Source organism: Arctopsyche grandis, chromosome 11, assembly GCF_051622035.1.
Source record: "Arctopsyche grandis isolate Sample6627 chromosome 11, ASM5162203v2, whole genome shotgun sequence".
Lineage (NCBI taxonomy): Eukaryota > Metazoa > Arthropoda > Insecta > Trichoptera > Hydropsychidae > Arctopsyche > Arctopsyche grandis.
The window spans coordinates 15,805,889-15,833,223 of NC_135365.1; the positions used below are offsets into that span (position 1 = coordinate 15,805,889).

The window sequence follows — 27,335 nt, forward strand, 5'->3', positions numbered from 1 at the left end:
GTTAGGTTTGGTGAGGCTAGCGAGTTTTTTGTAAATCTTACAATCTCGAATTCTTTGATTTCGGTGATCGTTAGTTTAGGTTGGGTTAGGTTTGGTAAATTAAGCGAGGTTTGTGTTTATCTAACAATCTCAAATTCTTTTGATTTTGGTGATGGTTGGGTTAGGTTGGGTTAGGTTTGATGAGGTAAACGAGTTTTTTGTATATTTTAGCAATATCAAATTCTTTGATATCGGTGATGGTTAGGTTAGGTTGGGTTAGGTTTGGTGAGGTAAACGAGTTTTTTGTATATTTTTGCAAAGTCGAATTCTTTGATTTCGGTGATGGTAAGGTTAGGTTGGGTTAGGTTTGATGAGGTAAGCGAGTTTTTTGTATATTTTTGCAATGTCGAATTCTTTGATTTCGGTGATAGTTAGGCTAGGTTGGGTTAGGTTTGATGAGGTAAGCGAGTTTTTTGTATATTTTAGCAATATCAAATTCTTTGATATCGGTGATGGTTAGGTTAGGTTGGGTTAGGTTTGGTGAGGTTTGCGAGTTTTTTGTAAAAATCTAACAATCTCAAATTCTTTTGATTTCGGTGATGGTTGGGTTAGGTTGGGTTAGGTTTGATGAGGTAAGCGAGTTTTTTGTATATTTTAGCAATATCAAATTCTTTGATATCGGTGAATGTTAGGTTAGGTTGGGTTAGGTTTGGTGAGGTTAGCGAGTTTTTTGTAAAAATCTAACAATCTCGAATTCTTTGATTTCGGTGATGGTAACGTTAGATTGGGTTAGGTTTGGTGAGGTAAGCGAGTTTTGTGTAAAAATCTAACAATCTCGAATTCTTTGATTTCGGTGATAGTAAGGTTAGTTTGGGTTGGGTTTGGTGAGGAAAGCGAGTTTTTTGTATATTTTTGCAAAGTCGAATTCTTTGATTTCGGTGATGGTAAAGTAAGTTTGGGTTAGGTTTGGTGAGGTTAGCGAGTTTTGTGTTAATCTTACATTCTCGAATTCTTTGATTTCGGTGATGGTAAGGTTAGGTTGGGTTAGGTTTGGTGAGGTTAGCGAGTTTTGTGTAAATCTTACAATCTCGAATTCTTTGATTTCGTTGATGGTTAGGTTAGGTTGGGTTAGGTTTGGTGAGGTTAGCGAGTTTTTTGTATATTTTTGCAATGTCGAATTCTTTGATTTCAGTGATGGTTAGGTTAGGTTGGGTTAGGTTTGATGACGAAAGCGGGTTTTTTTGTATATTTTAAAAATGTCGAATTCTTTGATTTCGTTGATAGTTAGGTTAGGCTGGGTTAGGTTTGGTAAATAAAACGAGGTTTGTGTAAATCGTACAATCTCTTATTCTTTGATTTCGGTGTTGGTTGGGTTAGGTAGGGTTAGGTTTGATGAGGTAAGCGAGTTATTTGTATATTTTAGCAATGTCGAATTCTTTGATATCGGTGATGGTTAGGTTTGGTGAGATAAGCGAGTTTTGTGTAAATCTTTCAATCTCGAATTTTTTTGATTTTGGTGATGGTTAGGTTAGGTTGGGTTAGGTTTGGTGAGGCTAGCGAGTTTTTTGTAAATCTTACAATCTCGAATTCTTTGATTTCGGTGATCGTTAGTTTAGGTTGGGTTAGGTTTGGTAAATTAAGCGAGGTTTGTGTTAATCTAACAATCTCAAATTCTTTTGATTTCGGTGATGGTTGGGTTAGGTTGGGTTAGGTTTGGTGAGGTAAACGAGTTTTTTGTATATTTTCGCAAAGTCGAATTCTTTGATTTCCGTGATGGTAAGGTTAGGTTGGGTTAGGTTTGGTGAGGTTAGCGAGTTTTGTGTTAATCTTACATTCTCGAATTCTTTGATTTCGGTGATGGTTAGGTTAGGTTGGGTTAGGTTTGGTGAATTAAGCGAGGTTTGTGTAAATCTTACAATCTCGAATTCTGTGATTTCGGTGATGGTTGGGTTACGTTGGGTTAGGTTTGATGAGGTAATCGAGTTTTTTGTATATATTAGCAATGTCGAATTCTTTGATATCGGTTATGGTTAGGTTGGGTTAGGTTTGTTGAGGTTAGCGAGTTTTTTGTAGAACTTATTATCTCGAATTCTTTGATTTTGGTGATGGTAACGTTAGGTTGGGTTAGGTTTGGTGAGGTAATCGAGTTTTGTGTAAAAATCTAACAATCTCGAATTCTTTGATTTCGGTGATAGTAAGGTTAGGTTGGGTTGGGTTTGGTGAGGAAAGCGAGTTTTTTGTGTATTTTTGCAAAGTCGAATTCTTTGATTTCGGTGACGGTAAAGTTAGTTTGGGTTAGGTTTGGTGAGGTTAGCGAGTTTTGTGTTAATCTTACAATCTCGAACTCTTTAATTTCGGTGATAGTTAGGTTTGGTGAGGTTAGCGAGTTTTGTGTAAATCTTACATTCTCGAATTCTTTGATTTCGGTGATGTTTAGGTTAGGTTGGGTTAGGTTTGGTGAGGTAAGCGAGTTTTTTGTATATTTTTTCAATGTCGAATTCCTTGATTTTGGTGATAGTTAGGTTAGGTTGGGTTAGATTTGGTGAGGTTAGCGAGTTTTGTGTAAATCTTACAATCTCAAATTCTTTGATTTCGGTGATGGTTAGGTTTGGTGAGGTAAGCGAGGTTTTTGTATATTTTTTTAATGTCGAATTCTTTGATTTCGGTGATGGTTAGGTAAGGTTGGGTTAGGTTTGGTGAGGTAAGCGAGTTTTTTGTATATTTTTGCAATGTCGAATTCTTTGATTTCGGTGATGGTTATGTTAGGTTGGGTTAGGTTTGGTGAGTTTTGTGTAAATCCCTCAATCCCGAATTCTTTGATTTCGGTGATGGTAAGGTTAGGTTGGGGTAGGTTTGGTGAGGTAAGCTAGTTTTTGTTATATTTTTGCAATGTTGAATTTTTTGTATTTCGGTGATAGTTAGGCTAGGTTGGTTTAGGTTTCATGAGGTTCTTTGATTTTTGTGATGGTTAGGTTAGTTTGGGTTAGGTTTGGTAAGGTAAGCGAGTTTTGTGTAAATCTTACAATCTCGAATTCTTTGATTTCGTTGATGGTTAGGTTAGGTTGGGTTAGGTTTGGTGAGGTTAGCGAGTTTTTTGTATATTTTTGCAATGTCGAATTCTTTGATTTCGCTGATGGTTAGGTTAGGTTGGGTTAGGTTTGGTGAGGTCAGCGAGTTTTGTCTAAATCCGTCAATCTAGAATTCTTTGTTTTTGGTGATGGTTAGGTTAGGTTGGGTTAGGTTTGGTGAGGTTAGCGAGTTTTGTGTTAATCTTACAACCTCGAACTCTTTAATTTCGGTGATAGTTAGGTTTGGTGAGGTTAGCGAGTTTTGTGTAAATCTTACATTCTCGAATTCTTTGATTTCGGTGATGTTTAGGTTAGGTTGGGTTAGGTTTGGTGAGGTAAGCGAGTTTTTTGTATATTTTTTCAATGTCGAATTCCTTGATTTCGGTGATAGTTAGGTTAGGTTGGGTTAGATTTGGTGAGGTTAGCGAGTTTTGTGTAAATCTTACAACCTCAAATTCTTTGATTTCGGTGATGGTTAGGTTTGGTGAGGTAAGCGAGGTTTTTGTATATTTTTTTAATGTCGAATTCTTTGATTTCGGTGATGGTTAGGTAAGGTTGGGTTAGGTTTGGTGAGGTAAGCGAGTTTTTTGTATATTTTTGCAATGTCGAATTCTTTGATATCGGTGATGGTTAGGTTAGGTTGGGTTAGGTTTGGTGAGGTCAGCGAGTTTTGTGTAAAAATCTAACAATCTCGAATTCTTTGATTTCGGTGATAGTTAGGCTAGGTTGGGTTAGGTTTGGTGAGGTTAGCGAGTTTTTGTATATTTTTTTAATGTTGAATTCTTTTATTTCGGTGATGGTTAGGTAAGGTTGGGTTAGGTTTGGTGAGGTTAGCGAGTTTTTTGTATATTTTTGCAATGTCGAATTCTTTGATTTCCGTGATAGTTAGGTTAGGTTGTGTTAGATTTGGTAATGTAAGTGAGTTGTTTTGTTATCTTACAATCTCGAATTATTTGATTTCGGTGATGGTTAGGTTAGGTTGGGTTAGGTTTGGTGAGGTAAGCGAGTTTTTTGTATATTTTTGCAATGTCGATTTCTTTGATTTCGGTGATAGTTAGGTTATGTTGGGTTAGGTTTGGTAAATTAAGCGAGGTTCGTGTAAATCTTACAATCTCGAATTCTTTGATTTCGGTGATGGTTAGGTTAGGTTGGGTTAGGTTTGATGAGGTAAGCGAGTTTTTTGTATATTTTAGTAATGTCGAATTCTTTGATTTCGGTGATGGTTAGGTTAGGTTGGGTTAGGTTTGGTGAGTTTTGTGTAAATCCCTCAATCCCGAATTCTTTGATTTCGGTGATGGTAAGGTTAGGTTGGGGTAGGTTTGGTGAGGTAAGCTAGTTTTTGTTATATTTTTGCAATGTTGAATTTTTTGTATTTCGGTGATAGTTAGGCTAGGTTGGTTTAGGTTTTATGAGGTTCTTTGATTTTGGTGATGGTTAGGTTAGTTTGGGTTAGGTTTGGTAAGGTAAGCGAGTTTTGTGTAAATCTTACAATCTCGAATTCTTTGATTTCGTTGATGGTTAGGTTAGGTTGGGTTAGGTTTGGTGAGGTTAGCGAGTTTTGTGTATATTTTTGCAATGTCGAATTCTTTGATTTCGCTGATGGTTAGGTTAGGTTGGGTTATGTTTGGTGAGGTCAGCGAGTTTTGTCTAAATCCGTCAATCTAGAATTCTTTGTTTTTGGTGATGGTTAGGTTAGGTTGGGTTAGGTTTGGTGAGGTTAGCGAGTTTTGTGTTAATCTTACAATCTCGAACTCTTTAATTTCGGTGATAGTTAGGTTTGGTGAGGTTAGCGAGTTTTGTGTAAATCTTACATTCTCGAATTCTTTGATTTCGGTGATGTTTAGGTTAGGTTGGGTTAGGTTTGGTGAGGTAAGCGAGTTTTTTGTATATTTTTTCAATGTCGAATTCCTTGATTTCGGTGATAGTTAGGTTAGGTTGGGTTAGATTTGGTGAGGTTAGCGAGTTTTGTGTAAATCTTACAATCTCAAATTCTTTGATTTCGGTGATGGTTAGGTTTGGTGAGGTAAGCGAGGTTTTTGTATATTTTTTTAATGTCGAATTCTTTGATTTCGGTGATGGTTAGGTAAGGTTGGGTTAGGTTTGGTGAGGTAAGCGAGTTTTTTGTATATTTTTGCAATGTCGAATTCTTTGATATCGGTGATGGTTAGGTTAGGTTGGGTTAGGTTTGGTGAGGTCAGCGAGTTTTGTGTAAAAATCTAACAATCTCGAATTCTTTGATTTCGGTGATAGTTAGGCTAGGTTGGGTTAGGTTTGGTGAGGTTAGCGAGTTTTTGTATATTTTTTTAATGTTGAATTCTTTGATTTCGGTGATGGTTAGGTAAGGTTGGGTTAGGTTTGGTGAGGTTAGCGAGTTTTTTGTATATTTTTGCAATGTCGAATTCTTTGATTTCCGTGATAGTTAGGTTAGGTTGTGTTAGATTTGGTAATGTAAGTGAGTTGTTTTGTTATCTTACAATCTCGAATTATTTGATTTCGGTGATGGTTAGGTTAGGTTGGGTTAGGTTTGGTGAGGTAAGCGAGTTTTTTGTATATTTTTGCAATGTCGATTTCTTTGATTTCGGTGATAGTTAGGTTATGTTGGGTTAGGTTTGGGAAATTAAGCGAGGTTCGTGTAAATCTTACAATCTCGAATTCTTTGATTTCGGTGATGGTTAGGTTAGGTTGGGTTAGGTTTGATGAGGTAAGCGAGTTTTTTGTATATTTTAGTAATGTCGAATTCTTTGATTTCGGTGATGGTTAGGTTAGGTTGGGTTAGGTTTGGTGAGTTTTGTGTAAATCCCTCAATCCCGAATTCTTTGATTTCGGTGATGGTAAGGTTAGGTTGGGGTAGGTTTGGTGAGGTAAGCTAGTTTTTGTTATATTTTTGCAATGTTGAATTTTTTGTATTTCGGTGATAGTTAGGCTAGGTTGGTTTAGGTTTTATGAGGTTCTTTGATTTTGGTGATGGTTAGGTTAGTTTGGGTTAGGTTTGGTAAGGTAAGCGAGTTTTGTGTAAATCTTACAATCTCGAATTCTTTGATTTCGTTGATGGTTAGGTTAGGTTGGGTTAGGTTTGGTGAGGTTAGCGAGTTTTTTGTATATTTTTGCAATGTCGAATTCTTTGATTTCGCTGATGGTTAGGTTAGGTTGGGTTAGGTTTGGTGAGGTCAGCGAGTTTTGTCTAAATCCGTCAATCTAGAATTCTTTGTTTTTGGTGATGGTTAGGTTAGGTTGGGTTAGGTTTGGTGAGGTTAGCGAGTTTTTTGTATATTTTTGCAATGTTGAATTCATTGATTTTGGTGATAGTTAGGCTAGGTTGGGTAAGGTTTGTTGAAGTTTGCGAGTTTTGTGTAAATCTTTCAATCTCGAATTCTTTGTTTTCGGTGATGGTTAGGTAAGTTTGGGTTTGGTTTGGTAAGGTCTCTAGGTGACGACACAACGGTCAGGAGATTGACGACGATGGTGAAGATAGAGTTTCGGGACCTGGATGAAGGTGAAGAGCGCCAAGGTGTGATGGACGCCCTCAAAACAGTACTGGGACCGCTTACATTCGAGGAGGCTGAAGTGGTCAGCCTATTCAACATTTACAACGGAACAAGAGTCGCAGTTGGTAAAATGGCAAGCGACAAAGCACATACAATCCTAAAAAAAGGTAAGCTTCGCGTAGAATGGGTAAACTGCCGCGTTCGACCGCACATAGAAGCGGTCCGCTGTTACAAGTGCCAGGAGAACGGACAATTGGCAGCTACCTGCAGCGGAAGCGACAGGTCCCAACTGTGTCGCCGATGTGGTAAAGGAGGCCACATAGCGGCCAATTGCGAGAACAGTCTGTGCTTCATTGTCTGCAAAGACCGCGGCACGGACACCCAGCACATGGCAGGGACACCCAAGTGTCCTGCATTCAAAGCCGAACTGGAGAGACAGAGGAAGGGGAAGACACAAACATTATGGCTGCAAATGGAAAAATAAGAGTCCTCCAGGTAAACCTTAACCATTGCAGGGCTGCGCAGGACCTCCTCCTGCAGACCATCTATGAGAAAAAAATTGACATCACAATAATAAGCGAACAACATCGCCCATTAAATGGAGATTGGTTCGCCGACACAACCCAGCGCTCGGCGATCTACATCTCACGTGGAGGCGGGTTAATCACAGAGGCAGGAACACCACAGGCAGGTGCAGTCTGGGTTCGGGTGCGGGGCGTGCGGTTCTACAGCTGTTACTGTTCGCCGAACGCCTCGGACTCGGACTTCGTACTGTTTTTGCACGAATTGGAGGTGAGTTTTAGCAGGAGCACAGGACGAGTGGTCGTTGCCGGAGACTACAATGCAAAGTCTACAGAGTGGGAATCACCTATCACCGATGAGCGCGGTCGTCTACTAGCTGACACAATGGCCAGACTAAACCTGCATGTCCTGAACACCGGAAGTGCAAATACCTTCGTCAGAGGAAGCACTGGCTCCATAGTCGACGTCGCTTTCGCGGACGAGGACACCATTGGCCGCATTACCAACTGGAAGGTGCTCAGCGACACAACACTAAGCGACCACCAATACATCTCATACGAGCTAAGAGACACAAGAACGACCGATTCGACCCCGCATAAGAACGAACCGAACAAGGTGGGCCGTCGGCAAGCTAGACACTAAAACGTGCGAAGAGACGCTCAAGTTCGAGTGTGGCCGTATTCAAGAAACCAGAACTGGAACAGAACTTTGCAAGGAGACAACGGCAGCGATCACTCGGGCTTGCGAGGCCTCGATGCCGAAGAAGGGTGGAGTGGGACGGAAACCACAATATTGGTGGAACGACGAAATTGCAGAGCTGCGAAGAACCTGCACAAGAAAACGAAGAGAGCACTGTTGGACTGGACGAAGACACAGATCAGGCCACGAAGACGACCAAACGGCCATCGAAACTGCAAGCGAAGCCCACAAAGAAGCAAGAAGAGCAGTCACCTACGCAATCAGGAGGAGTAAAAAGTTGATGTGGGAACAACTCATAGCGACGGTGGACCTGGACCCATGGGGCCAAGCGTATCGTATGGTACGTAGTAAGCTATCCGGCCACCGCCAAATTCCCTTCTTAAACAGAGATGGAAATTTGGAAACGATAGTTTCACACCTTTTCCCTACACACAACGAGACGACACCATAAGCGTGGATCATAGAGCCCGAAGACATCCCAGAGTTTACACTGGGTGAACTATACTCGGCAACAAAACGGCTGTCCACTGACAAATCACCTGGACCTGACGGAATGCCGAACGAAATTCTCCGCATATCTGCTAAAGTCTGACGTATTTGACTTATCTTGGAATAATTCTGGATGACAAATTAACCTTTAAGAAACAAGCTGAGCATGCCACCGAGAAAGCGGCAAGAGCTGTCAACAACATCGGACGACTAATGCCCAACATCGGAGGGCCCAAACCATACCGAAGAAAACTACTCAACAGCGTAGTGCACTCGGTGATCCTATACGGTGCACCAATATGGGCGCCCAGCATGGCAGTGAAGAGAACCAGAAAATACCTCGCAAGGATACAACGCAGGGGCGTACTGAGAATCGTATCGGAATATACAACAGTATCTGAGTGCGCAGTACTGGTTATTGCTGGAGTACCACCCATCGACCTACTGGCACATGAAAGAAAGAAGGTATACGAGGGAAGAAAGGAGGGAACGAAAAAAGTAAGAGCGACGGCACGGGCGGAGCTCATGACGGAATGGCAGGTCCGCTGGGACGGCGCAGACAAAGGTAGATGGACACATCGACTGATCCCATCAATCGCAGCCTGGACAAGGAGGAAAAGCGCACAACCGGACTATCACACAACCCAGCTACTAACCAGCCATGGGTGTTTCGGAGCATTCCTCAACCGCATCGGAAAGGAAACGACAGCAGGATGTCACCACTGTGAATCAATCAGAGACGACGCGGAGCATACACTCCTCGTATGCCCTGCATGGGAATCTGAAAGAGCCACACTCGAAGAAAGCACCCCGGTCAACACAGAAGACATAGCACAGAACATCACTAAGGACGTAGCCTCTTGGGATGCATTCGCAGAGTTCGCAAGGAGCGTCATGAAGCAGAAGGAGGAGGCCGAACGGCTAAGGAAAGCGGAAAGACTTATAGAAGGAAATGAATAGATGTCAATCCATATATATACTATTGACATCTATTCATTTCCTACCATAGATATAGATATACTATTACCAGCCTATCATTAATACTGCATATGAATGTTTTTCAGGAAACAGAAACCAAGCGGGCCAACTAGATGCACCGGAAAGGAGGGATCCACACAAAAAGGAGAAGCCAATAAGGACGAAATCAGCCCCTGCGGAAGCAAACCACCGACGAGTGGGGTTCCCAAAGGGGTGAGGTGAGTCGGGGGAGTTTTTTAGTCAGTAAAAATCTGACACTTCCCTCTAGTGCGGACTAGAGGGAGTCTTATAGAAGATTTTCTCCTCCCACGCATAGAAAAAAAAAAAAAAAAAAAGTTTGGTAAGGTAAGCGAGTTTTGTGTAAATCTTACAAACTCGGATTCTTTGATTTCGGTGCTGGTTAGGTTAGGTTGGGTTAGGTTTGGTGAGGTCAGCGAGTTTTTTGTATATTTTTGCAATGTCGAATTCTTTGATTTCGATGATAGTTAGGCTAGGTTGGGTTAGGTTTGGTGAGGTAAAAGAGTTTTGTGTAAATCTAACAATCTCAAATTCTTTGATTTTGGTGATGGTTAGGTTAGGTTGGGTTAGGTTTGGTGAGGTTAGCGAGTTTTTTGTATATTTATGCAATGTCGACTTCTTTGATTTCGGTGATAGTTAGGCTAGGTTGGGTTCGGTTTGGTGAGGTTAGCGAGTTTTGTGTAAATCTTTCAATCTCGAATTCTTTGATTTCGGCGACGGTTAGGTTAGTTTGGGTTAGGTATGGTTAGGTAAGCGAGTTTTGTGTAAATCTTACAATCTCGAATTCTTTGATTTCGGTGCTGGTTAGGTTAGGTTGGGTTAGGTTTGGTGAGGTCAGCGAGTTTTTTGTATATTTTTGCAATGTCGAATTCTTTGATTTCGGTGATAGTTAGGCTAGGTTGGGTAAGGTTTGGTGAGGTTAGCGAGTTTTGTGTAAATCTGACAATCTTGAATTCTTTGATTTCAGTGATGGTTTGGTTAGGTTGGGTTAGGTTTGGTGAGGTTAGCGAGTTTTATGTATATTTTTCTAATGTCGAATTTTTTGATTTCGGTGATAGTTAGGCTAGGTTGGGTTAGGTTTGGTGAGGTTAAAAAGTTTCAAAATGAAACCATAATTAAATTTTGGATGAATCTTAGTGGAGAGTATGAATCTTTGTATTGCAATGTAAGTACTTCTACCGTTTGTAACGTCTTATTTATGCGAAACGGGCTTTTCGGCACTAGCTGCAATGAAAACCAAATATAAAGCCAGTTTAATAGTCGAAAAGGAGTTACGAGTGGCACTCTCCATATTGCCCCCAAGATTTGATAAACAACAACATCCTTCGCATTAAATTTTGATGTGCTAGATGTAGTTTAATTAGTAATTTAATATAAAAATAAATATACACGTTCGTATAAATTTATGTTATAGCTAGGGTTGCCATAATTGTCAAGCATTGATACGGGACATTTAAGTGCTACAGAAATAAAATATGGAAAAGTCGGTAGGTAATAGTTTAATTTAAAAAAATAGTCTTTTTTAGACCAATCGTATTTTAACGATGACTTTTTTAATTAAATCGGCAAACCAAAATTGCCTCAACTGTCTCAACTGCCAGCTTATTTCTTTTGTCCGACCATTGTGTTGACATCAGGGAAAATATTCTCTCCACATTGGCATTGTGGGCTGGAATGGCAAATATATACTCACATAGTTTAATTAAACATGACTTCTGTTCAATATGCTTGGTATCTCTAAAAAAACTTCAGCCATTTCTCTTCCATACTCAATTTCAGCGTTGTCTCCCACTTTTCGTTGGTATTATTTTTATTTAAATAATCTTTTAAATATACGAACTGGTTGAAAAGAAGCTCATTGTTTCCAACATAGATGTTCCTTACTTGCAAGTATTCAACGGTTCGTTCTATTTCCCCCCATTCAGGAACTTGCTTGAGAGTCATCCAATCGAAAGCATTACATTTTTTGAATGATTGTGACCACTTATCAATGCAGTGTTAAAGAAATCGACAGTCTGTTTTTGGAGAAAAGTTTAGGGAGAAAACGTGACAAATTGTAATACGGGACCGAGTAGTGAAATACGGGACATGTCCCGTATATACGGGACGTATGGCAACCCTAGTTAAAACCTAGCAAAACCTATTTATTATTCTGTCTATTGTAGTGTTCAGTATTTTTTTTAAATAAAGGTTTATTATTTAAAACGTGTCTTTATTATTATATCTATTAAAAAATAAAAGGTAGGGAGGCGCGAAAAAAAAAATTTTTTTTTAGGGAGGCGCAGTAGCATAAAGTTTGGAAACCGCTGCCTTAGATGATAAACCAGTAGAAGTAGTAAATAATTATTTATATTTAGGTTAAATAATTGACATGTCTGGTAGTAAAGATGAAGAGATAAAGAGACGTATGAAATTAGGATGGAGTGCATTTGGACGGATGAATGCTGTTTTTAAATCAAAAATGCCACTCTGCCTGAAGAAAAGAATCTTTGATCAATGCGTTTTGCCAGTGATGACGTATGGATGTGAAACTTGGACACTGAACGCCAAGATGCTAAATAAAATCCAATGCATTCATGTATGGAACGCTGTATGCTTGACACAACGAGGAAAGACAGAAAGCGGAACACGTGGGTGAGAAGTATGACAAGGGTAGTGGACATAGTGGATAGAGTGAAAAGATGGATAGAGTAAAATGGCAATGGGCGGGTCACGTAGCTAGGAGGATGGACGAAAGGTGGACAAAAGAAGTGCTAGAATGGTACCCGAGAGAAGGCAAAAGAGTAAAAGGAAGACCGCAAGGAAGATGGGTGAACGAAATTAAGAAAATGTGCGGAATGAGATGGATGAGTGTTGCGCAAAACAGAGACGAGTGGAAGCGTGTTGGAGAGGCCTTCATCCAGCAGTGGATGGCGAATGGCTTGATGATGATGATGATGATGATGATGATGATGATGATGATGATGATGATGATGATGATGATGATGATGATATATATATATATATAAGATATCTGTAACTGTTAAATCATCTGGTAGTATATTTTTTCCATCGGCTGATACACCTGATTTTAATGCTTTTTGATTTAGAATTAACGTTATACATATCATATATATAAAGACGGTAATCTGTGTGTGTGTGGGTGTGTGTGTGTGTCCTAACTCTCGCCGAACATAATGAATCAACCAGTATGGAGAACAAATTTTTTTTTTTCATATTTTTAATTTTTTTAATTTTTTCAGTTTTTTCATTTTTTTCATTTTTTCAGTTTTTCAGTTTCCCAGTTTTTTCAGGCCTCGGGGTGCCGAAGGCATCGGGGGCGCTGGGGGCGCCGGGGGCGTCGGCGGCGCTGTGGGCGAAGCCCCCGGGGTGCCGGAGGCATCGGGGGCGCTGGGGGCGAAGCCCCCGGGGTGCCGAAGGCATTGGGGGCGCTGAGGGCCTCGGCGGCGCTGTGGGCGAAGCCCCCGGGGTGCCGAAAGCATTGGGGGCGCTGGGGGCGTCGGCGGCGCTGTGGGCGAAGCCCCCGGGGTGCCGAAAGCATTGGGGGCGCTGGGGGCGAAGCCCCCGGGGTGCCGAAGGCATCGGGGGCGCTGGGTGCGGTGCGGCCGCCGGAGGCATCGGCGGCGCTGGGGCCGAAGGCCCCGGAGCGACGGAAGCGCCGGGGGCGAAGGCCCCGGGGTGCCGGAGGCGTCGGCGATGCACAAAATGTAATTCGTAATTTGTCATTCGTAATTCGTGCATCAATCTCTTTCCGAAACCAGTCGATTCAATATCTTTAACTTTATTTTTATTCGAGTTACAATTCCTTTTCGAAACCACCCGTTGAAATCAACGGGTCCAACACTAGTTGAATATAGCTATAGCAACTTACATAGATTTCAAATAATTTTGGAGACCTTGTCTAAAAACTGCCGTTCCTAAGATATGCTCCATCATTCTAATCACACTGCCAGCTAAAATACATATAATTTTTACATGGAACACATGCTACGGGCTACATGGCTAAATATTTGTTATGTAAAAACCCACATTTTAAAACTCACATTTTTCGTACGCTATTTTGTTTGGATTTTCGATAACTTCTTGAGGGGAGGCGACAGAAGATGTCATTGGGTTACTAGATTCTTTAGAATCTACTTTCATGGCACGTTGAACTACTTCAACGTATTGGTCCATTGTTCTCCACTCTGGTGCAACCTTTTGTAATTTATAAAAAAATATTCTACATTATTTTAAGTTAATGTTGAAATCAATTATACTTCTTGGGTAATGTAATATTCAAAATAAGTGGCAAACCCTTCACCTAACCACAGATAATCCCACCATGCAGGACTGACCTCATTCCCAAACCACATGTGGCTGATTTCGTGGGACATCGTTGTAGCGATTGACTGCTTCTCTCTCGTAGATGTAACTCCAGGAATATCCAGCAACCTTTTCACTCTAGAGTGCACACGATACGCCAATTCATCAAATATGTAGTTTAAAAGTATTTTATGGCATAAAAATAAATTCATACCTATTGTTATGACCTCATAACCCCGATATTTAGAACGGAAGTCTTATCTGCTTCCTACCAAAGATGACCACATACGGTCACATCAGACGAATTAAATGACGAATCTTTATCAAAGCAATGTAAACGGAAACCATATTCTATAGATAACATAAGCAATAACGTCATCTCTGTAGTATAAAAGAGGATACCCAAACCTCGATAAGACAGATTATCTTGAACAACACCACGTATAACAGTGCTTTACTTCTCTACTAAACTCAGTGAAAACCCTTGTGAAAACCCTTGTGAAAACCCTTGTGAAAACCCTTGTGAAACCCTTGTGAAACCCTTGTGAACTCTTGTGAAAAGCCTAGTGAAAACCTTGTAAAACCCTTTGTTAAAACTAGCGCTTATAAACTTTAACTTCTACTCAAACATAAAATCATCGAAGTGATCTGGACCTTTTAGTAAAAAGGTGCCTATAAATTCTCTTAGGCTAATGCTGTAACTTTATAAAGAATATAATAAATTCTAAATTAATTAAAATACAAAGTGACTTTTATTAATCGGAAACATTAAAGTGTTTATCTGGTTTGCTCGTAGATCAAACATTGATCTGCTTGAGAATCAGATATCATTTTTTTGTATCTCCGGTCCGTCAGGACATAACACTATATATGATAAGACCCCAATTCTCAATAGCGCCTGCTGCAAAGTCCGGAATGGCGATGTTGTCTAGCTTTTTGAGGGCATATGTGATGTTGGTTGGTTGGTTGTTGGTTGATCCATACAGTTGATACTCTTCTCGCCAAAATCCAGAGCGAAATCCACATAAGGTTCAGTGTTGGGTTCGCTAAATATTCTGAACTTCTTCGGGAACACTGGAGACGGTCGATCAAGATTAGATTTGTAGATAAAGTCAGAGATTATGAAAGCATTCAAATATGAAGACATTCGAACGGTCGGTTCAAATGCGAACAAACTGAAGCCCCCTTGCATTGGAGGTCTGAAAGCATTCAGTATGGTTTGAAACAAAGATGTGAACGCTGCTTTATATTTTCACCGATAGGTGGTTATGAAATTAAATTGTTTGCAAAAAAATCTGAAGAGATCTTTGTATTTAAAAAAACAATTCATTCATTCTAAAATTTGTGGGAATGGGAAATTAAAAATATATATAACATGAGAGTATATATTTTTAATACTTTAGAATTAGCAATTAAAGATTCTATTAATGATTCTGATTTAAATATAATTATGTATATGTGAAGCTCGCGAGTTGTCAATAAACTCATTATATACATATATCATAGATATCAATGAACATATTATATGTTTACTAGTGTTGGGCCCGTTGATTTCAACGGGTGGTTTCCAAAAGGAATTGAAACTCGAATAAAAATAAAGTTAAAGATATTGAATCGACTGGTTTCGGAAAGAAATTGATGCACGAATTAGAAATTACGAATTACGAAGTGATTACGAATTACGGTTTCTGCATCGCCGACGCCCCGGCGTACTTGCTCTGGGCGCGAGGGGTTAGGATTGTCACCGCATTCTGGGATTAATTTTATTATTCAAATATCGTTAAAATATGAAATATAAATTAATTTCAATAATTTCAATAATTTCAATAAAAAATATATATTTAATTGTTTTATATGAAAACAAAAAAAATGGTTCAAATCCTCGCTAAATAAAATAAAATATTATAATTAAGTATTTTTATATGGCGAGAACGATTTTCAATTAATGTTAAATTATAAAATATAGAGTGAAAAAATAAAAAGTTATAGGCGTTTAAACAATTGAAATCTGACATTGCGAAAAGTGATGCTGGATAAACGTCAGGCACTTTTTCGTGGGAGAAGTTTCAAACGCGTCTAACGCGATATTTTTGCACCGTCATAATGGCGGAGGATCCCTTTACTTATATTGATGGCCAAAATGAGAAATTTTTTTCAGAATTTTTTCGTAAGTGAAGCTAAAAGGAGGTTTGTAAAAAAGGCGAATTAAAGAAGTGGATTTTAGAGACCGTTAAGTACAGTTTAGATCTATGTATATGAGGCTATTTTGAGGTCACTGGTTCGATACGTGGCAAAGTTTCGACGAAATGAATTTATACAAAGTTTAGGCTTTTTATCGATTCATTATGTTCGACTAGCGTTAGGACACACGGACACACACACAAAAACACACACAGATTATCGTCTTTATATATATAATTAATGGAACTACTTAATATGTGCTAAAGGAAATCCATTTTCCGTAGAAAAAATTATGCAAAGGTATTTTATTTTAACAAAACCCTTTCAAGAATCAATAACAAGAAGATCCAAAAATACAGCCGGTGAATCGTTTCTTAGATAAAAATACAATGGATGCGATTTTTAAATAATGCACCATGTAAGATGTTTTATAAAACCTCTAGATGATGATGCCGACTTCTATATTTTAAACTTTCTACGGATGAAAGGATGAAAGCCAAAAACATACGAAAAAATCAAGTTTAGACCAATAACAAAAGAAAAACAAAGATATGACAGATTTACTATCGTATATTCCGCCAATTTATAAGGAATATTTTATCACTTCAAATTAAAAATTCAAGTTGCTAATAATAAAAAGACATGATGAATAACAATAACGTTGTAAAATGAATTAAAAAGTTATGAATTTGACTATGACTTAATATTTATTTATAAAATGAATATATGAATATAAAAAAAAATTATTTATAAAATGAATGACTTAATAAATAAATATTTTCTAAAATAATCTTTTTTTTTTAAGTTTCAATCAAACTTTAAATATCGTGAAATGAAAGAAACATGACTTAGGCCACTTTCATAATAGTGAGCATGAGTCAATCTGTTGATTTTGAAAACGGTCCAAGTCATTTGAATATTAAAATTACGTATCTCCTTATAAGCTACATGTAAACATTTATGTCGAAATAAACTTTTAATCTAGTAGACTGCTTAAATTTTGAAACACTGTATTGTGTAATTTAAAAATATTTTTAACATAGTCAAACGCAAACCGTTCAATATCTAGAAACGAAAGACACGTGACTTAGGTCATTTTCATAACTGAAAAATACACTGTTTTGCCCACATTTTATATTAATAATTTTTAAATGCATTTGTATTGTAATACGATAAGGTTCAGTGTGGTATATAATATTTTATATACTGATTACTTTTTTCCTTATTTGTATTACATTAATATAATATTTTATTGCATATTTTAATTGCAGTTGTTACTTTGTTTACGTACATCTTTTATGTTGTAATTGTTATTTAAATTCTTTATATTCTTTTTCTTTATTTCATTTTACGAATATAATAAAATTTATTAGTTTGAATTCTTGCTTTTGTTTTTATTTCTAAATTTTTAAATTCCAGATTCTCCAAAACAATAAAATAAAATATATATGAATTATTAATTCATTTTCCACCCCACCCCCTTTTTTGTCTGAATTTTAAGAACTTTTTGAATCATCTTGCAGAAGGCCTCGCAAAGTTAGGGCCGGATCTGTTTAATATTAATAGATCTTGTCGGTTTCTCCTATTTCGGATACGTCATTAATATGTTACGATGCATACTAATGAATAAACTATTAATAAAGAATATTTTTACAAACCTCCTTTACGTTTCATTCGTAATGCTGTTAGCCTGCAGTTGTTTGTACATGTTTTTTTTGTAATATTTTTAATATACATGGATTTTTAAATTATAAACACACATGTATACTTTAGGCTATAATATATTCAATAAAACGCTGAATAAACACTTCTTACTAAATTTTTAATAGTTCATGTCTATCTCGTAAAGATAAAACATGTTCGTATTTGTGTTTTGCATACATGTTACAGTTGAAGTGCAGCTTCCAGTTGTAATATATTTTGACGAGTTGAAATATATTCCGCCAAACCCACTTAAGTCGAGTCATATGGCAAATACCGCGTTTCTCACTCCGATCTCAAAAACTCTTCTACACGTCCACGCTACAATTCTTCTGATTCAAAAGTTTTTAAATTTTGTAATGCAATGCTACTTAAGAAGACACTGATAACTACAACCGAAGCTCCTCAACCAGGCTGCTCTCAGACCGCTCAGATGGAGACCGAGTGGCAGTTTCCAAAACATACGGCAAAGAACGTGAAAGATGTTGCTCCTGAATTTAAAATTCAGGAGAAAAACAAATTTGAAGGGCTCTTGGAAGTTTCCGATGTCCCCAGAAGCGGTGGAAGAATCCCGCCCATCATCATGACAGCTACTGGCACTCACGGCAGCATGATCGAGTCGATCAAGAAGTTTATAAAAGACTTCACAATGACTTACATTGGTCAAAATAATTTCAAGATACAATGTAAAAGTCTTGAAGACTTTAAAAAACTTCGGGATGGATTGACATCAGACCGACAATTCCATACCTTTTCCAGGAAGGAGGAAAAGGAAATAAAAAGTGTCGTACGTGGCTTGCCGAAATTGCCGGAAGCTGATATTAAAGATGACATCATCAGACAGGGATTCCCTGTAACCAAAGTCATACAGATGAAGACGAAGGAGCCTAGGAGCAACGCCACCGAGCTATACTTGGTGTTCTTTGAGCCATCGGTATCGGCAAAGAAGATTAAAGAAATCCGGTACATCTGTTACACAAAGGTCAGTGTCGTTAAATATACTAGTAAATCACAAAATATTACTCAATGTTTCAGATGCCAAGAATATGGACACGCTGCGAAAAACTGCAATCGGCAGGCCATGTGCGTCAAATGTGCCGGCACTCACCTCACCGCACAATGCAATCAAGGAATAGTTACCCCTGCTGTCTGCTCAGGCTGTTCAGGATCTCACCCCGCTAACTTCAAAGACTGTCCAAAAAGACAGAGCTATCTGAAAATGCTGGAATCGAGGAAGAATCGAGCATCAATTGTCAAAGCCAACCCTTGGAAACTCCCAGTGGTGCAGCCACAAAATATCCCAGTCGTTAACGATCATAACTTCCCAAAGCTACCGACCATTAAAACTCCTTCACCAAATATCCCAAATATCCCTAAAAAACCCCACCAACCAACCAATCCCAACATTCAACCAACAACAGACCTAACTTCCATGGCGTCTATGATGAAGATGTTGAAGATCCTCCAGGAGATTCGTGCCAAGGCCAGCGGTTGCACCGACAAACTAGAGCTGGCACTCATGCTTGTCGAATATCTCGATGTCTTTGATTAACGGGAGGCGCCTGAACATTCTAGCTTGGAATGCTCGTGGACTTAAGAATAAGATTGACGAACTAGAGTCGGCGATCGGTGAGTACTGTGTTGACATAGTTTTAATCTCCGAGACCTTCTTAAAACCTCATATCCGTATTAACCTACCTAACTTTAACTGCTATCGCGAAGACCGAGAACAGCATGGAGGGGGAGTTGCCATTTTTATAAAATCGTCAATTAAACATTGTCGCGTAATAACTCCGCCACTAAAAAAATTAGAACTAACCGCCATCGAACTAACAATTAACAACACTCGTCACATAGTAGCATCCGCTTACAATCCTCCCCAAAAACGATTATTGGCATCCGATCTTAACAAAATATTTAACATTGGTAGTTCGGTAGTGGTAGCTGGTGACTTTAATGCTAAACATCCGTTATGGAGTTGCGTAAACACTGACCAACAAGGCACAACTCTTTTTAAATACATTCAACTAACAGATACAATCTTACTTCATCCGGATACATACACACACTATCCCACAAATAACTCACAACCATCCACACTAGATCTTGTCCTTGTCAAGAACTGCCCAAAAATATCGACACCAAATGCCCTTCAAACCCTGTCGTCTGATCATCTCCCGATAATCTTCTCAATCGACGGGAAACCCGAGGAAATCATCAAGCATAGTTGGGATTACGGGAGAGCTAACTGGCGAGAGTTCAAGTCGTACATAAATGACCAAACCATTCTAACTTCTACCACACTCAAAAACAAAACCGAAATCGACAGCTCCATAATACACCTAACGGAATCAATAACTCGATCCAAACACCTTCACATACCTAAGACACAATACATTGAACACAAATTAGAGATAACTGACTTTGTTGCAAATCTAATTAAAAGTAAAAATAAACTCCGTAAAATTTGGCAAACATCAAAAAATCCAGCATTGAAAACATTAATTAATAAGCTCACATATCAAATTAAAATTAGAATCAAAGAAATCAAAAATGAAGCTTGGTCTAAAAAATTAGAAAAATTGAGCTCAGTTGATGGCTCTCTATGGAAATTAGCTAAAGCGATTCGCAGGACAAAAAACTTGATTCCTCCATTAGATGATGCAGGAATCTCAGTGACGCGTGATTGCGACAAAGCAGAACTATTATCAAAATCCTTCCAAAAACATCACACACTCACACAACATTACAATCATATACCAACGCATAATAAAGTCAACCGGTCCATTAAAATCATCACAAAAACTCCCACTAACAGTACTAAAAATATAAAATTGGTGCATCCGTGTGAAATCCAAAATATAATACGTAATTTAAAAAATAAAAAGGCACCTGGGCGAGATTCAATAGATAACATCATAATCAAACAACTTTCATTTAAAGCTTTAGTCTCACTATCTAAAATATTCAACGCATGTTTACTCACCGGGTATTTCCCAGAATACTGGAAAACAGCCAACGTAATTCCCATACTTAAGCCCGATAAAAGCTCAAAAAACCCGGCCAATTATCGACCCATTAGCTTACTTTGCACGCTTTCAAAAATTCTGGAAAAAATAATCTACACACGTTTACTTAAAGTCGTAAATAAGAAATTAATAAATGAACAATTTGGATTTCGCACTGGACATTCCACGACCCAACAACTAACAAGACTAACTGAACACGTGACGAAGAACTTTAATATGAAGAGAAGTACCGGAATGGTGTGTCTAGACATAGAAAAGGCCTTCGGCACGGTTTGGCACGATGGACTCATTCATAAGCTCCTTATTAACAAAATACCAAACTACCTAATTCTCATCATCAAATCGTACTTAACTCGTAGAAAGCTAGTGGTTAGCGTAAATAATGAATTATCGTCTCCAAAAATAATCGCAGCTGGCGTTCCGCAGGGGAGCTTGCTTGGCCCACTCTTGTTCTCCATATATATAAATGACATACCTATTCCAAAAAACTGTCACATAGCCCTATATGCAGATGATACAGCTTGCTTCACAAGTAGCAAAAAACCAGACACTATTCTAAAAAATCTGGAATTTGCAATTAAAACAATGACTGAACACTTCACTAAGTGGAAAATTCAAATTAATCAAACCAAAACAGACGCCATATTCTTTAGTGTTAGAAAGCATAAGCCAAGTTCAGATCTGAAAATCCCCTCTGGAGAAAGTCTGAGTAACGTTTGATAAAAGAATGAGATGGGCACCTCACATTGAGGCAGCGAAATGCAAGGCGATGCGGGGTATATCCTCAATATATCCAATATTTAATCGCCATAGTTCTTTATCAACGCTAAATAAAATAAAATTATATCGCGCGCTCATATTACCATTATTAACCTATGCTTCACCTGTATGGAATAACGCCTCGAATACTAACCTTTCCAAGCTCCAAGTAATACAAAATAAATCCCTTAAAATAATTTATAATACACCCATATATACTAACCTGAAAAAACTGCATGCTATATATAATATTCCGTTTGTTACAGACATTACTAACAAACTAACCAGTAGATTCTATGAAAGAATCACTAATAACCATACTAACACACTTGTGAAGAGTCTCGGTGATTACAACAAAATGTCTATACCCTTCAGGTATAAACACAGATTACCTAAACACAATCTGCTTTAGGTCATCGACTTTAGATAGTCTTTAATTAATATTATGTATTAGATGTATTATGAACATTTATAAGGATTGTAAATAGGTTTTTGAGCTCTTTTTCCTATTATGCTTTAGATTAACATTAGAATAATATAATACTGTGATTACTTACCAAATTAAATTTAAATTGTAAAATAGAAAATGATCAGTAGATCAGTAGCTATTAAAATAGATATAAGATGTATTGTGAACATACATAATTTCGTAATAATAAAAAGCATTTAAAAATCAAAAAAAAATCAAATTTTGTAATGCAGATTTTGTAATTTCTTTCAAAAATTACTCACAATGTTGTTGTATTTGTTTGATCTGTGTTGCTTATGGTGTAATATCCTGGAGGAGTGTATACATTAGTCTGGAAAACAGCTTTTAATCCTGGCTCATCGTAGCAGGGAAAACCGCTCCTGGCATATATTGGTTCAAAATGTGTTGTTGCTAAGTGTCTAAAAAATCAAGCTCAAATGTAAAATTAAAAAAAATCTGTTCGCTTCAATCTATCATTCTATGGCAGAGACAACTTCTTGCAAAACGGATTAAAGGATAACTTTCAAGTCAAAAAGTTTAAATGAAAAATGTATGTACAATATTTAGTTAATCATCTTTTCCCAAACCTTTTAGTATTGTTGGCGTCAGTGTAATAACTCAAGTATACACCATGCAAATTGTTTCTGTACATACCCACATAGTTTATATTGATAACGTAGATTTGGTTGACGGTCAAGTTTTGTGTTAAATGAATGGTCCAAAAGTTCGTGTCATCCGTAGCCGATATATGACGATCGTATAAGTTGACGTTTGATTTCTTCGCCATGACGTTTATGTTATTAATGACCTTCACATTTGAATGAAGTACTATTTTATTGACTGGGGTATTAGTCGTCATATCGATGGCGACTTCGCCAGTGAATGTTTTATTCGGGTCGTTGGGATCAATTCTTAAAATGATGGTGTAGTATGAAGGTATCGTTGGTCCAGGAAGTCGGTATTTGGCGTAATCAGCTCTTTGCTTTGGGAGTGGTTCTAGATCGGATGTTGGCTCTTGAAAAGGCCGTAAATCGTTGGATGCTGCTACCAATGTAGCCATAGTCAATATAAAAAGGGCGATTGCTATCATGTCTGCAAATTTATATACATATGTATATGTATTATAATGATTAGACCTACACTAGAGTCAAATTGATATAGTTGATTGTAGGGGTTCCAAAAAACCGCCCGAAATAAAAAGCCGGTTTTCGGTTTTTTTACAAAGAAAAAGCCGGCTGGCCGGCTTTCACCGGTTTTAGAAAAATACGATTTTTTTAAGTTTAAAATATTTATATCGAAAAAAAAATGTAAATATGTATATATTTGCATAATATATATCTATATTATGCAAAAAAAATAGTTTTTTATAAATTAAATTAAGTTATAAACATTATGAACTTTCATAAGATCATTACTTTATATTATTATTACAAATATTACAAATAATAAAATTTGTATTATATGTACATATATCGTAAAATGGCAGATCCTAAATACGCACATATAATTAAATGATTTAAATAAGCTAGATATATTATAGATAAAGAGATTTCAAAGTTGTTTTTACGCATTTGTTTTAGCTTAAAAAATCCAAAAGCAACCGTTGCAAATTTCGGAAACAAATTAATTTGAAACGGCAAATTCATTTGATCACGAACATTTTAAATCCATAATAAAAGTAGTTATAATATGTGGCCTCAATATTTAAAGGGCAATTCCTTCGAAGAAAAATCAATTATATTTCGGAAATTCCTATGCATTTTGCCATAAATCATTTGACTACTTTTTTTGATGTTTTCAAGTACAAGGATTTGCGATAGATAAGGATGCTTTCTATACCTGAAGTTGGGTAGGCCATTGAAACTGCATACTTTCAATAATATTTTATTGGTTTATGACCTGGTCCATTACTAAATCTCAAAGAAACCGCTCAAGAAAGAAAGTAATGTAGCTATTTTTTTGTTCAAAGAAATATACGCCTATTACCTAAGATCGTTTATACACGTTTATTTTGATCTTTCATAGAAATTTAAAATTCATAATTGTTAATTTTGAGGAAAAAAACATTAATTAAAGAAAACCTTAAAAAGCCGGTTGATCGAGCCAAAGAGCCGGTTTTCGGTTTTTTGAAAAATGGTCAAAAAGCCGGTTTTTCGGTTTCGGTTTAAACCGGTTTGGAAGCCCTAAGTTGATTGTATCAAGTGAACATACAATTAATTATAAACATTAATAACAGTAATATATACATAATAATTTTTTTACAGAAAATGAGAAGTCAAGTTTAATAAAATCAATTAACTCACCTCCCAACATGTATCTCATTGATATTTTATTGTATAATTTTGCACAAAATTAATATTTCGAAGAGTGGAAATGTTCCGTTCACTTATTTGCGACAACTGAATATGTTTGTGAATTCTTGCTTATTATAAAGGTAAGCTTATTTTTATTTTTCTCATTGTAAAGGAAAATGAGTGGCAGTGATTTGTAATGACAAGACTAAGTGTCGTTTAAATATGTATAAAATATCTTTGTTTGCTTGTAATTGTTTGTTGAATAATTAATTTCATAGTAAATACGCGATCGATGGACAACTTATCGCTTACTACAAAGTTTATTCCCATTTTAAATTGATATGAAAACTTTCAACGACTAAAATTAGAATTGGCTTAGAATCATAATCAAGTTAAGTTTTCTGAATACTATTACAAAAATCATCTAAAATGTGAAAAATATTAGTATCAAAAGATTATTTTATGAAATGTAGTTACAATCGTTTTTAGTTTGAAAGTCAACTTTTAATTTCTATTGGTATGACGTAGACTCGTTTATTGGATTTTATTTATATTAATTACATACAAATTATTTTTTCTAGACTATTAGCAACAACACAATTTGATGCAGTGAGTGCCAGAGCTGCTATTCCTTGCTGCGATGAGCCAGGATTAAAACCAGTCTTCCATAATATAACATCATTGTAAGTTTTATTTTTAAAGTATTTTTATAAACTGCATTACATAATTAATTATTTATTTTTAAAAGCTTTTTTTAACTTTCAATTAAATAACATTTTCATTTACAAAACCATTCAACAATCATATTTGTACATTTACTTTTTATTTCAACTAAATTGTATTCATTGTTACTTACAATGAACATAATGAAATATAGTACGTAGTAGTGAATGTAGTGAAATCCATATTTATAAAGTACGCCAAATTTTCGTGCGCCGGGAGATCAAAGGCCCTTTTTCTTGTGCTACAGAAGCCATAGAAAGTGGCTGTGATTATTTGGTCGCATGTACTTAAAACGGTATGATCTATTTTTGTAACAAATACTATACAAGTGATCGTGCGACAAAAAAAATCGCAAGTGTGTATGGACCTATGTAAAGGTTTACAATAAAAAAGTGAAAAAATCATTGTTTTCTTATTAGTACGAAGAATTCGAAAGTTCTTATGATATAATTTGTTTTTATGATTAAATTTCGATAAGGCGGACTTATCTAATATTTATATACATATTAATATGTCAACGAACGCGTCTTCTTCATCGTTGCGTCATCCACGCGTAATCTTCGTCATCACCCGTTTTATTGAAATCTTGTATGTTTTTTTCGTTAAAAAAATCGTTTTTGAACATATGAATGTCATATTATGTCCCGTTATTTTTTACCCGGTAGATATTATGTCGAGGACATTGTGTCGTTCGCCGTTTTATCCGGGGATGTTTTGTCGTGGAACAATATCATATGTATGCATCTTCATTGCGCTCTAACAGGTTTGACTTTGATTGCCATATCTTAAATTCCAAAATTATGCATTGACGTAGGTACATTTGCGCAAGATTAATTTGATTTAAATATTGTAACTTGGGTACATCAGAGATGGTATCCACTATCTAAGCGCATTCGTGGGTGAAAAATAGAGACCCCGAATTAGACTAGACCTTTACGTGCCTAGACAATAGATATATAAATGGATCGGGAAAGCTTTGGTGAGAAATTTGTCCTTTATAAGGAGGTACACACGGTAGATAAGATTATTCTGGAGTGAGAGGTGGATCCGTGTAGATCTATTGATTCGTTGAATAAATGCTGTGAAGTGACTTTGGCTTTTCATTTGGATCCTGAACTCACCCCAACGCAACAATATCTTTATGAAACAGTAGTATGTAAGTATTTTCATATTGAGATATAAATATTTATATTTAAAACATTACATAAAATAATAACAAATAAATCTATGTGTATTGTATTTTATTTTTTTATTTATTTTCCATCAATCAATCAAGCACACTCGTCTAACATATTGCTCCAAAGCGACAAGTGTGCTAAAAAGATTAAGAAAGGACAAATAAAAAAAAACATGACATAAAAAAATTCTTAAAAAATTCAATACTAAACAAACTAACTCAACCTTTCTAATTGGTCGCGACTTCCGTAACTTAGGAAGTGGTGCAGAGAATGAAGAGAGATGTGACAAATGTCAATGGCACCATCCAGTGAATTTAAGAAACGGAGAATTTTATATTTTGGTTAATATTAATACTATTGAAATTCATGGAATGTTGAAGTTGTGTGCTTTATTTCATTGAACTGCATCTGTATATGTATCTGGATACATTTCTATGTACATATATGTATGTACATTAGTCAGAAGTGAAAAATGCAAATTTTGAATTTGAATCATTGGACCTAGGGAAAACTTGCGTCGTATCAGGGAAACGTTAAATGAAAAGTATTATTAATCGCATAATTGACACAAAAACATATACATAAATGTATAATATTCATTTGACCATTTTTGCAGAGGAAATTACAAAATAAAGATGTAACATAAGTAATCTATGTATTTATGTATTATAGTAAATGTCGATGGCTTGGTGCAGTCCAGTTCTGTGTGTTTTGAGATAATCGAATTTTAAGTTTGTAGATGCTGGGATAATTCAGCTTTTTACTTTTAAGGTAATTTATATACATCCATTATAATTGCATAAATGAATCTGAATGTGGACATGTTATATTTACAAAATTATGAATAAAGGTTACAGTATATATTTTCATGAAATGTTTATCATGAGTGTAACAAAATTACATTTAAATGATAAAAAGGAAAAAGAATCCAATCAATGGATCATACAATATAATAAGTAATAAATTTATAAAAGTGAAAGACATTACATTAAAATAAAATTACAATAAAAGAATAAAACAAATCTTATATAAAATTTATCCTCATCATCACAACTGTTTTCAAATATTATAGTACAATAATTAGATGACAAGTAATCAATCAGTTTCTTATACTTAGCAGGAATAATTCTACGCCCTAAAAGAAAATCCAAGTCTTTTTTCTTGGCTTGACTGATTGGTAGCCGGTTGGAATATAGTTGAAAAGCAGTTCGAAATTTAAATTTTTTAAACTTATAATGTTCGCATGTACACATATTATAACGTAATTTGTTTACGAATCGTATATCTATTCGACTTTCACCTGTACTTTTTTGTTAGCTCGTCTGTTTTATGGCTCATGCTTTCGTTCTTTTTAATCTACTTGTCTACAATTTTAGTTTCGTAAGAGTAGCAGTCTGAAGAATGGTTCCTTGGCTCTTTCCACATTATTGGAACTGCAAACAGCATGTGACGAGATTT

At 36.6% G+C, this 27,335-nt stretch overlaps 3 protein-coding genes across 3 annotated transcripts in view; all 3 read right to left on the reverse strand.

Annotated features, from left to right (window-relative positions):
* Nucleotides 1-27,335, reverse strand: part of LOC143918863 (aminopeptidase N-like) — a 184,188-nt gene that overhangs the window by 152,554 nt on the left and 4,299 nt on the right. The window lies entirely within an intron of this gene.
* LOC143919215 (aminopeptidase N-like) lies at nt 13,106-13,775 on the reverse strand. Its single transcript, XM_077441427.1, has 4 exons — nt 13,771-13,775; nt 13,498-13,681; nt 13,282-13,435; nt 13,106-13,191 (listed from the first exon to the last, which is right to left on the reverse strand). The coding sequence occupies exons 1-4, from the start codon at nt 13,773-13,775 to the stop codon at nt 13,106-13,108; spliced, it is 429 nt and encodes a 142-aa protein (XP_077297553.1).
* Nucleotides 14,472-22,772, reverse strand: LOC143919216 (aminopeptidase N-like). Its single transcript, XM_077441428.1, has 3 exons — nt 22,270-22,772; nt 21,946-22,101; nt 14,472-14,742 (listed from the first exon to the last, which is right to left on the reverse strand). Exons 1-3 carry the CDS (start codon nt 22,770-22,772, stop codon nt 14,472-14,474), a joined length of 930 nt encoding a protein of 309 aa, XP_077297554.1.

Bases quoted from the DNA above. Each gene is read 5' to 3' on its own strand.
- LOC143919215 (XM_077441427.1), bottom strand. The intron at 13,436-13,497 runs GTATAATTGATT...AAATTACAAAAG, and splicing joins AATATTACATTACCCAAGAA to GTTGCACCAGAGTGGAGAAC. The intron at 13,192-13,281 runs GTGAGTTTTAAA...TATGTATTTTAG, and splicing joins CAAAATAGCGTACGAAAAAT to CTGGCAGTGTGATTAGAATG.
- LOC143919216 (XM_077441428.1), bottom strand. From the start codon at position 22,772: ATGATAGCAATCGCCCTTTTTATATTGACTATGGCTACATTGGTAGCA. The intron at 22,102-22,269 runs GTTTGGGAAAAG...TTGATTTTTTAG, and splicing joins GACGCCAACAATACTAAAAG to ACACTTAGCAACAACACATT. The intron at 14,743-21,945 runs GTGAGTAATTTT...GAATGCTTTCAG, and splicing joins CAAACAAATACAACAACATT to ACCTCCAATGCAAGGGGGCT.